The sequence below is a fragment of the Psittacula echo genome, assembly GCF_963264785.1.
Source record: "Psittacula echo genome assembly, chromosome: 6".
In the NCBI taxonomy this organism is placed as follows: domain Eukaryota; kingdom Metazoa; phylum Chordata; class Aves; order Psittaciformes; family Psittacidae; genus Psittacula; species Psittacula echo.
The window spans coordinates 34,971,583-34,983,999 of record NC_137743.1 but is presented as its reverse complement, the minus strand read 5'-3'; the positions used below and the strand labels follow the sequence as shown (position 1 = coordinate 34,983,999).

At 41.8% G+C, this 12,417-nt stretch overlaps 1 protein-coding gene across 1 annotated transcript in view; it reads right to left on the bottom strand.

The window, feature by feature from the left end:
* THSD7B (thrombospondin type 1 domain containing 7B) overlaps positions 1–12,417 on the bottom strand; it is a gene marked incomplete at both ends in the record, with an annotated part of 281,668 nt that overhangs the window by 218,569 nt on the left and 50,682 nt on the right. Inside the window, one exon of the mRNA XM_080620490.1 lies at positions 3,275–4,070. Coding sequence (XP_080476616.1) covers positions 3,275–4,070 — 796 coding nt within the window. The remainder of the gene's footprint in view (positions 1–3,274; positions 4,071–12,417) is intronic.

The window sequence follows — 12,417 nt, the reverse complement described above, 5'->3', positions numbered from 1 at the left end:
AGTAAGGGATGGGTCAGACTCAGCTTTCTCTGTAGTAGATCTGAGACACAGCCTCAGCATGAAAAGTCTGTCAGGAGGCCGCTAATGGACCTAAACACTCCCCAAAAGGGGGCTACATCAGCAAGAAAAAACCCAGAAAGGAGCAGGGAAGGAGACAACTTGATCAGCAGTAGAGTCACTAAAACTAAAGCTCCTGGGACCTTCTGCATTATCATCCAGAAATTCAGCAAATAACTCACACAGGAATACAACAAAAAGAAAATACCTATAGAAACATACAGTGTCTTCCATTCCCCATTCTTACAGAAATACAGCAGTGAGTGTGTGAGGGCAGAGCAAGGGAAATTTTAACAAAATGAGAATCCCCTTCCCAGAGCCTCCGATAAGGAATGAGATACAAGCGTCAGAAGAACAGCTAACAAGTGTTAGCAGACATAAACCTGCTGCTGGTTGCACAGCAGCATAAATCACAGGTGACTCCATTAAAGTCAAGCAGCTACATGAGCATAAAATCTGTATATTTAGAATCAGCATATATTTAGAGACAAGTAATAAAGTCAAGATGTTAGAAACTGCTGGAAAAGTTCACAAAGCTTGACTTTCTTCCAACCAGTAAGAAAAAATCTGCACTTTACCACAGGTGTAATAGGAGGGGGTAAGAGAAAGGCTAGAATGTATATTTTCACCTCAGTATGTGTGCAAAAACCACTGCAGGCACTAACAGGGGTGGAGAGCTGGACGTAAAATAGCCCCTTTTCTCTGTCATTTGAGCTTGTGCAGGTGCTAGGAGGTATAGATTACTGAGAAATAGATTGATTTCTGCAAAATTCAGGAGCAGGATTTTTCAAGAACTTCTAATATCCTTGAAAAACAGAACACAGAAAGTTCTCCAGAAATCTTGACTTTGTCAGAACTCAGTTTCTCAGTCATGTATAAATCCTGGCACCTTTCCAGGAGCCTGAAGGTGCACAGGTCTGTGGGACCTGATGAGATGCATCCCCCTCCATGGATTAGGCACTTCCATCCTGAGAAAACTGGAAGGTGAAGTGCTTAAGCTACTGCTCATATTATTCGAGAAATTGTGGCAGTCCACTGATGTTCCCACTGACTGGAAAAGGGGAAACATAACACCCATTTTTAAAAAGGGAATAAAGGACGCAGGGAACTACAGGTCAGTCAGTCTTATCTCCGTGCCCAGCATAATCATGGAGCAGATCCTCCTGGAAACTATGCTAAGATACATGGGAAAGAAGGAGATGATTGGTGACAGTCAACAGGGCTTCACTAAGTGCAAATCGTGCCTGACAAATTTGATGGCCTTCTACAGTGGGGTTACAGCATTGCTGGATAAGGGAAGAATGACTGACGTCATGTACGCGGGCTTGTGCAAAGCATATGACATTGTCCCACAAGACATCCTTGTCTCTAAACTGGAGAGGCATGGATCTGATGGATGGACTACTCTGTGGATAAGGAATTGGCTGGATGATCGCACTCCAAGAGTTGTAGTCAACAGCTTGATATCCAAGTGAAGACCACTGAAAAGTGGTGTTCCTCAGAGGTCAGTACTGGGACTGGTGCTGTTTAACATCTTCATCAGCAACATGGACAGTGGGGTTGAGCGCACTCTCAGCAAGTCTGCCAATGACACCAAGCTGTGTGGTGCAGTCGACCTGCTGTAGGGAAAGGATGCCATTCAGAGGCACCTTGGCAGGCTGAAGAGATGGGCCCATGCAAACATCATGAAGTTCAACAAGGCCAAGTGCAAGACCCTGCACATTGGTCAGGGCAATCTCAAGCACAAATACAGGCTGGTCAGGGAATGGATTGAGAGCAGCCCTGAGGGGGTGTTGGTTGATGGTGATGGGAAGGTCAACATAACCCAGCAATGTGCACTCACAGCCCAGAAAGACAACCATATCCTGGGCTGCATCAAAAGGAGGTCAAGGGAGGTGATTCTCTCCCTCCGCTCTCATGAGACTCCACCTGGAGTACTGCTCTCTGGTCCGCAGCGTAAGAAGGATGTAGATTATATATAAGAAAGAAGTTCTTCACAGTGAGGGTGGTGAGGCACTGGAACAGGTTGCCTTGAGAAACTGGGTGCTCCATCCCTGGAAGTGTTCAAGGCCAGGTTGGACAGGGCTTTGAGCAACCTGGTGTAGCAGAAGGCCAAGGGGTTAGAACTAGATGATCTTTAAGGTACCTTCCAACCCAAACCACTCTATGATTCTAAGAAATCCGACCGGAGGTGAAATACCAAAGCTTAGAGAGCTTAAATTTAAATGCGATTTTCAGTGGTGCCCAGCAACAGGACGAGGAGGCCATAAACTAAAATACAAGAAGCTTCACCTCAACAAGAAGAGGCAGTTCTTTACATTGAGGGTGGCAGAGCACTGGAACAGGTTGCCCAGGGAGGTTTGTGGAGTCTCCCTCTCTGGAGACATTCAAAACCTGCCTAGACGTGTCCATTTGTAATCTGCCCTAGGTCCTGTCTTGGCAGGGGGGGATGATCTCTAGAGGTCCCTTCCAACCCTAATGATTCCGTGATTATTTGCTGCCCATTACTGTAACTTTCACATCTGAATTATAGCAAAGCAACCTACTAAGAGAAATTATTAGAAAGAACATACAGGGACACAAATCAACAACCACTACCAAGGACAGACATGCAAGTCACCTATCTTGTATCAGCATCCAAGGGTTACACCCAGAGAGGAAGACTCATTAAGCAGGAGACAATCACAGGTTTGCTCACTATTCTATCTTTCCAAGAAACATGTTTTAGTAAACTCTCAAGGCCAAACTTTTAAGACTTATTTTATCCAGTGGTGATTTGTAAGAATGAAGGAGTTTAATCTGGTGCAATTTTAGCCTCTTCTGACAAATATATGCAGTACATGACTGAGAAGTAAACCTCCCTCTCCCACAGCCAGGGCTCAGCAACAGTACAAAGTGATATATATTTCCATTTTCTCGACGTTTCTTCAAAACAACAACAACAACAACAAAAAACCGTAAGAGAATTATTAAAAACATAAACTGAATTAAACAGTAACAATTCGTAGAAGAATGCCAAATATTCAGCATATGCTAGCTTTACAAGAAGGGAATTAAATTAACAAACAAACAAACAAAAAGACCATAAAGAAAGCACATAAAAATTTGCATTAAGAACTCAGGAATGGGAGCATGTTTGCTGTGGTGCTGCCATGCAGAGCAAGTACTCCATCAAACAAATCCACTGGGGATGAAATAGAAGACAAAGCACCCTTACCTCAGCGCTGCATTTTTTCCATCACTCCTTACACACCTGACCTGCCTGGTCTGGTAACCGATCTCCACCTCCCTGGGATGGTGGTGGGGTTTATAGCCTTGAAGTCCAGATGTGCTTGGCTCTCCAGAGTCTGCACCCAAATCAGGCATAGTCCTCCCCGCCAGGTCAATGTCTTTAGGATGGGGCAGCTGGCATTCACCCCAGGGTCCCACTCGGAGGCTGTAGGTGTGTTCCTCCTCCCCGAGAGGACAGGCAGGAGTGCTGCAGGCTCTAGATTCGGTGAGATTTGGGCATGGGGCACCCCCGTAGAGAGGAGGAGCAATGACCGCCCGTGTCCGGTGCTGCAAGCTCTTGGCACAGCCTGTGCCGCACTCTGACCAGCCAGAGAACTCAGACACAACACAGTCCCGTGGGCAGGGCACCAGGCAGGCTTGCTCAGCAGGTGGCTGCGGTGTGAAATACTCACATATTTCATTGGGAACAATGGTTCTGTTGAGCTTCTGGAGGCAGTGGACGCTCCGGCGCTGCAGCCCGTGCTGCGCGGTGACACAAGCCCTGGCTCCCACCTCACCACCAGCAGAGGAGATGAGCCCACACCTGTCCCATGCCGAAACCTCCCACTCGAACAGCTCCAGGTGCCAGTCACAGATTTTAAAGCACCTCCTCTGGCTTTCAGGCTTGTCCTTCTGGTTACAGTTTGCGTGGTACGTTGTCCAGCCCTCCACATGGGTGCACCAGATGGCCCGACTCCGAATGCCCCCCGAGCCACAGTCACCCACACACCGGCCCCAGTGACCTGCAAAGGAGGAGGTGTTGAGAAATGCTATGCAATACTCCTGCCACAGAGCTGTCTTGATGGATGTCCAGTAGCATCCAAAGCACACCCTGCTGTGCATTAAAAAGTAAATAACTACCAGCTGGTCCCTAAAATTGGTTAAATGCTTCCTAAAGGCTACAAGTAATTTCTCATCCAGTGTAGCCACATCACTACACCACTCAGAGAAACTTGCAGGGAAGAAAGACAAAAGAAAATGCCCCATATCATCTCAAATTAAAGGCAGGCCAGGCACATTTCTGTAGCATTAAAATGCATCCCAAATCCTTAGGAAACATGAATACTTAATTTCACTTGTACAAATGAATATAAAATGATCATAAAGGAACAATAATCTAATAGGAAAAGGAAGTCAAGTTAGATAAGAGGAAAACAGCCTTAATAGAGCAATTAGTCAATGGAATAAACTGCACTGGGAAGCAGCTGAATCATCATCTGCAAGGATAAAACAGTGAGGATAAATACTATGAAAATAAAAGCATACTTAATAGGGGCTCAAAATAGAGGAACTAACTAGGCATGATAGGGTATGTACTGCAGGATAGGTGTCACAGGGTTCTGCTCTGAGAGCAGAGCCTCAATAGCAGACAAGGCACCTCATATGCATCAGCTTCTCTATTAGCCTGAAATGTACATCGAGCAAGTCTTTTCCATTTCCAGTACATGGCACTGTATGAGGTGGTGAAGCTCGGGAAGAGAAATTAAAACAAAATTAAACACAGTGATGTCATTTTTAGTTGCAGAGCACATGAACATATGTAATCAGATGAATCTTATTTGAGGATTTGCAGGTGAATGTAATCACATATGGCTAAATAGAAAGATTTTTCTGTGACAGTATTATTCAACAAAAATCCACCAAGTCAAAAAAATAATCTGATGGCTATAAAGTACAAAATCACTTGCAAACTGAAGAGAAAAGCTAGAATAAAACACTCTGGCCAAACTTTAACATATTTAAGGGATTCTGATGATCATGTCTCAAGAGGGCCCCATCTCATTCCTGAGTTTAAAAACTTTCCAATATCTCACAACAGAGCAATTTTGCTCAGTACAAACACTGCATACGTAATTCTTACTTGAAAATACACTGCAACTACCCTATCTTTCGCATTTCTATCTATATCTATATATATTATATATATATTCTATATATATATATTCTATATCTATTTCGCAGAAAATGAACTTGCAATAAGTAGGTCAATTTAGATTAAGAAAAGTTACTCCAGTCAAGTTATCTAAAATTGATTCTAAAACTACCAAATATTTATGTGCTTACACTACAAAACCAAATACACGCATAAACCCCAAAAATAGTCCTATAATGGCTGCAATTATAATATCAGCTATTTCATTCACCTGATGGTGGTTTTGTTGGTAATCCCATTGTTCTTTCTTCATGAATAGAGGAGTTAATCCTCCAGAGCCAGGAGCTTGACAAAGTGTAATAAAAAGAAAAAAAGAAAAAAAAAAAAAAAGGAAAAAAAAAAAACGTGTTCCTTTTTCATTGTTAATAAAGGAGGAAAGTAAATAGGAATTGGATATAGCCAAGCTTCTCCTCTTCTTGCCATGTCCCTTCTGTGGGAGCTCCTCCTCCCCTCATCCTAAAGGCCAGGACTGTAACTCAGGCTGGCACCTTCTCCATGGTGGACATGCAGAGGGCAAGGGGGTTTTCAGAGTCGTCAGGGTTTAGACAGCTACAGCTTTTGTTGAATCCTTCAGGCTATGTGAAAAAACATTGTCCCTTTTATGCCTGTGTTTCACACCAAAAGATATCAGACCAAGGTAATAACTCAGTTGTGTCATGTATTTTGAATGGAAAAAGGTTGCATCAAACTATAATGTGCTCTACAAGCCGTACTACACTAACGACAGGCTTTCAACAGAATCCACTGTGCTTAAAAAATGAATATTCAAAAAAATGTATCTTTAAATATGCTTTTTAAATTCAGTTACATGAAGAGGTCCATTGACAATTTAAACGTTCAGCCTTGATACTTCATTTCCCTCTAAAACAATTTCCTCATACAAAACACCAGCAAGATTCAAAACCAGACATCGGATTATGTATGTACTGTCATCTTACTAAAAATAATAGCCAAAATTCAAACCCCAAGTACTAGGTGGCTTTGTATTAACAGAAAGTAACTACCACAAAGACTTTGCATTGTGACATTATTGTACCATTTGCTTATTTCAGCTTTATTTCTCCTCAGCAAAGGCAGTTTAGTTTTTTGATATGTGGAAGTTTCAGCACAGGAAAAGTTTGGGTTTCACCAGTTTGCTTTTAAAGCAAAAATTCAAGAATAATATTGTTTCACTTCAGCATTTTGTATAACAGTATTTTACTCATCAACAGGACCTTGAAACACATTGCACCAAATAAGTATCTACTACTTAGGACGGCAGACAGCATTAAACTCTCCCATGGAGTAATACAAAGCAGTTTCAGCAGAGGGCTGGCCAAATTATACTCACAACACCTACCACTACTCTTTCACTACTCTACAGAAATTGTCATGCTCATATTTTTAATGCATTTCTGGGTGTTGCTCATGAGCTACTCCATGTACTACCTGCAGATTTACCAATCCTTACATTACGAGGATAGAGAGAGACGCAGAAGAAGCCAGAAGCAAGATGTGGCCATTATATAATGTCAAATATGAATTTAGAATGAAAAATCACCGAAAGGAAAAAAGGAAGCGAAGACTCGTAAGTAATTACACTATCATTAGATACATCACAAATTGCAATTATTCTCTGGCAAATGTGCTAAAAACTAATGCTCTTGGCATACCGAAAAAGGAAGCATGAAAAATAAGGTTAAGAATCAGATGCAAAACCTGATCCTATGGATTTTTTTCACTTCCTGATGATCTCTTCAGGATGCAGCAGTAAACTTACCCACAATGTTTCACTGCTTGGTTAAATATCCTGTTCAGTATCTTAAATGAGAAGGATGTAAATACTTCCTATTCAATAGTCTGCTTTGTAATTAGAATTTAATTATTTTTAAAAGAGTCATGTTAAATTTACACATTCCCTAAAATGAATCTGAGTCAATTAAAAGAAACACCTTGGCACAATGTGAAAAATAATATTAACTACGTTTTATTAAAAACCCATTGGAATTTAGGCATCACAAGCCCAAACTTCAGAAAGATGCTTTACAAACTCCCAATATAAAATGAGACGCCATTGGTTATTAAAGACTGAACAAAATTAAATACCATTACACAGTGGTCTGTCTACAAAAAGTACACAAAGATGAAGATAAAGGATTGATATTGTCTGTCTCCTGACTATTGTAAACTGCTCCAATACTGGATGGATGTTTGATCTCATCACAGCAAGACTCAGGTGGGAGGAGAGACCATGAATGTATGCAGAAACCAGGGGGGTCCCAGCTGGATGAAGTGGAAAACCTCATCACTATGAGGATAACTCCTGGAGCGGCTGCCCCAATGGACAGCAGAATCTCATCCTTGGAGATTTGCAATATCCAAACTGAACAAAGCTCTGAGAAACCTGGTGTGAATTCAATGTTGAATCTGTTCTGAGCAGGAGGTTCAACAAGATGACCTCCCATGGTCCCTTCCAATCCAGATTACTCTATAAAGGAGCATCTAACTGAAAGTAAGGCTTTGTCCACTAGGATGCCAAAAAAGTTCTTCACTAAAAAATAGCATGGAGATCCGCAAAATACCAAGGAATACGCAACAGCACAAATAGATCTGTTAGTCAACCAAGCTAACAAGAAATTAAATCAAATCACTGTTTCCAAAAATTGACTTAAATAAAAATTGTAAGAGACAGTGGGATGTCTTTGTTTATAGAAAACTGTAAACAAAGACATCCTACTGTCTCTTAAAGACATCTATAACACTATAAGTGATAATGACATGAAAGGGATTAATTAATCAACATAAAATAATAAAGAAAAGCTACACATTGATCTGTTTGCCATCTTTTATCAGCCAGAAAGAGTACTCTACTATCATCCCATACAGCTTCTCTAATCCCATTAAAGCATGCAATAATAGAGCAATTGTAGTTTATTTGATGTAACATGCACTGATTTGCTTTTCCTACCTGTGTGAGACATACCTACAGCTATGCAATACTTATGTGTGAAAGAATACAGTGACATCTGCTCTTTGACACACAGGTGTCACAAGCAGAAGGCAAGCAGGCTTTTCAGATAATAATTACATATTACAGACAAAAATAAACACCAGTAAACATCAAACCTAGAACAGGAATCCTAGTAAGAGCTGCTTAATAAGTATGTTATTGCTTAATAAGGTTTGCTACAATAATTATGCTCTGTTTAATGTGACATTTAGCTTAATTGCAACCATTTCATCATCTGAGAATTCATTCAACAATAAGCATCTTCCACAATTATTCTGTCCCTGTAGCTATGTACTAATCTGCAAATGTAGGACAAGATCATCAATCAGTTAAATAGAGTATTCTGTTAGTAATTTATTTCAAACAGAATAACCTAGGAACTAGCCAGCAGATTGAAGGAGGTGATCCTGCCCCTCTACTCTGCTCTCGTGAGACCTCACTTGGAGTATTGTGTGCAGTTCTGGTGTCCTCAACAGAAAAAGGACATGGAACTGTTGGAACAAGTCCAGAGGAGGGCCATGAGGATGATCACGGGACTGGAGCACCTCCCGTATGGAGACAGGCTGAGAAAGTTGAGGCTGTTCAGCCTGGAGAAGAGAAGGCTGCGTGGAGACCTCATAGCAGCCTTCCAGTATCTGAAGGAGGCCTACAAGGATTCTGGGGATGGACTCTTCATTAGCGAGTGTAGTGATAGAACAAGGGATAACAGGTTAAAACTTAAACAGGGGAAGTTTAGATTGGATATAAGGAGGAAGTTCTTTACTGTTAGGGTGGTGAGGCACTGGAATGGGTTGCCCAGGGAAGCTGTGAATGCTCCATCCTTGGCAGTGTTCAAGGCCAGGTTGGATGAGGCCTTGGGTGACATGGTTTAGTGTGAGGAGTCCTCGCCCATGGCAGGGAGCTTGGAACTAGGTGATCTGAAGGTCCTTTCCAACCCTAACTATTCTATGATTCTATGAAGTTAGCATAACTGCCTACTCCCCTGCTTCTTGGAAGCGTCTCCCCTTATGCTTGCCCTGTATCTACTGCTACATCTCAGCCAAAATGCAGCTTTTCCTCTTTGTCAGTACTTAACTGTTTCAATTATTTAGTTATTTATTATTAACAGCAATTCAGTAAAACCCTTTCTATTATAACCTGTATGAAAGATGCTGTACAAAATAAAAGACTACTGTACCATTTGCAATGTGTCACACAGGGCGTATAAAATTCCTCTGATTCCTGGGATTAATTTTAAATACTTGCAGCACTTTTTTAAACTTTCATGACCTACACAAATGAGTAAGTCAGCGGCTTAGTTATTCATCTTATTTTAGATCTGAATAAAAGTGAAGTTTAGTGACTTACAGCCATGCAGCATTTTGCTCCAATTTTACATTTCAGCTTTTCCCTTATTATCCACATGCAGTAACACTCAAGACACACTACAGCAAGAAAGACATTCTGCAACAAAATGTAACGAACAGTGCTGTTTATGAAAATTCAGTGATTTACTAACCCCTTGGCACTTGAAGGCAGGACTTCTCAGTATTAAGCACTAATATCAACTGCATTAGCTGAGCTACTCAATCATGTGCCCATACCCCAGGGATGGCCCAGGGAAAAATATTCTTTTCTTTCAACTCTCAGTTAAAAAATACAAAAATTAAAAATAAAAAAAAAAACCACACATATTACAGTACACTTCTGAAATACTCATCTGACACATTTTGAGGGTTCATGATAGCAGCTGACATTAGGAGATGAGGCCATAATGTATATAAATTTAGGTATATTATAAAAACAAAAAATATAAATAGATGTTATCAGCACCTTATGAGTAGTTTACTGCAGATGAGATTAAAAACATCTCAGTACTGAATTATAGATAGTTATAATCAAACTCTGGCCTTTTTAAAATTCCAAATGCCTATGAAAACCGATTCCTTTTAAAACACGGATAGCCTTTATAAGATGTTTGTAAATGTAACCTTAATAGAAAAAGCAACTGAGAAATCTTTCTTCAGTCACTCCGCCTCCACTCTAGGGCTTGTATTTCCCAAAGGAAACTGTTACTTGCCTGTGGAAAACACCCAGAATCAATAAAACACTGGCTACATAGCATCTCCTGCAACACAAACGGCCTGGCTTACCAGTGGGAACCAGCGAAAACAGGCGTTCCTGGACACGCATCTCAATGATACCTTCTTCTGATCCCCAACTTCCTCTCTAGTTATGTTTAAATCTTCTTTCAAGCCCACAGGAAAGCTCAGACCCCTTCAAGCACAACCAAGTAAGAAGTCAAGGAGATCTACTCTGATATTTGCAGGGAAGCAGAAGGGACCTTGCTATATCTGTGAACGGGATTATTTCATATTTGCCTGTAGGAACCAGGTGACTCAGAAGGCCCACTCCAGAGTTATACAGGTCCTTACACTACTGGTTTAACACCAGGAAGCTTTGCGAAAAGGTTTTTCTGCTTTTCCACACATTGGCTTCCTCTCACCACCCTTCACATAGGCAGTCACTCTGAGTCATTTTTCCAGCATGCAAAGCCTGGCCTCCAGGTCCACCTTCTTGCTGATAGTCCAGCAAAGAGCAGAAGGACTCCAAAGGTGATACACTCAGCTCTGGAAGAGACCGTTCCATCCACATCTTGGCAAAAAATCCTACCATACAACATCAAGATCATCACTAATGGACTCCTAAAGGAATCACACCAGGAAAATCCCTGTCAAAGGTTTGATGCTCTGAGATAGGGCCTCAGTGGGACAGCTGGGGGAAGCACTGGCAGCACTTCAACACCTGCATGGTATTCAAACTCCAAGACACAAAGAGAATTCTTGTATCAGTTCTGCAATAATTCATTACCTGCCAAACACCAAAGATGCTGCCACCCCTTACTCTGAGTTGTGACAACTGCAGTTTCTAATTTTCTTACTCTTTCATGAAGCTTAAATTATATTTATTCAGTGAAATAATAGCAACATTCTGTTTTTAAAAACTTTAAAAATTTAATGTTTTTTTTTCACAAAAAACCTTTCACAGAGAAAGTTGTGAAATAATATAGTTATCTGCACACCTGCAAAACCTTTCTGAAGTATCAGAATTTACTTCACATGCACATAATTTGCACCCTCAGCAAGTTTGCCGATGACACCAAGCTGTGTGGTTCAGTTGATACACTGGAGGGAAGGGATGCCATCCAGAGGGACTTTGACACACTTGTGAGGTGGGCTGATGCCAACCTGATGAAGTTTAACCATGCCAAGTGCAAGGTCCTACACCTGGGTCGGAACAATCCCAGGCACAGCTACAGGTTGGGCAAAGAAGAGATTCAGAGCAGCCCTGCAGAGAAGGACTTGGTCGAAGAAAATAAGCATGAGCTGGCAGTGTGCGCTCGCAGCCCAGAAAGCCAACCGTATCCTGGGCTGCACCAAGAGGAGCGTGACCAGCAGGTCGAAGGAGGTGATCCTGCCCCTCTACTCTGCTCTCGTGAGACCTCACTTGGAGTATTGTGTGCAGTTCTGATGTCCTCAACAGAAAAAGGACATGGAAGTGTTGGAACAAGTCCAGAGGAGGGCCACGAGGATGATCACAGGACTGGAGCACCTCCCATATGGAGACAGGCTGAGAAAGTTGGGGCTGTTCAGCCTGGAGAAGAGAAGGCTGCGTGGAGAGCTCATAGCAGCCTTCCAGTAGCTGAAGGGGGCCTACAAGGATGCAGGGGCTGGACTCTTCATTAGGGACTGTAGTGATAGGACAAGGGGTAATGGGTACAAACTTAAACAGGGGAAGTTTAGATTGGATATAAGGAAGAAATTCTTTCCTGAGAGGGTGGTGAGGCACTGGAATGGGTTGCCCAGGGAGGTTGTGAATGCTCCATCCTTGGCGGTGTTCAAGGCCAGGTTGGATGAGGCCTTGGGTGGCATGGTTTAGTGTGAGGTGTCCCTGCCCATGGCAGGGGGGTTGGAACTAGATGATCTGAAGGTCCTTTCCAACCCTAACTATTCTATGATTCTATGATTCTGTAATCACAGAAATGTCTACATCCTTCTGCAGACATAATTTTAAGGGAGAACTGCATTTTTTCTACTCATTTTCATTCTATTCCCAACTTACTTATTTTATAAGCCACTACAGCACAGAAGCCAGCATACTTTTTTAGATATTACAGTGGTCAATATGC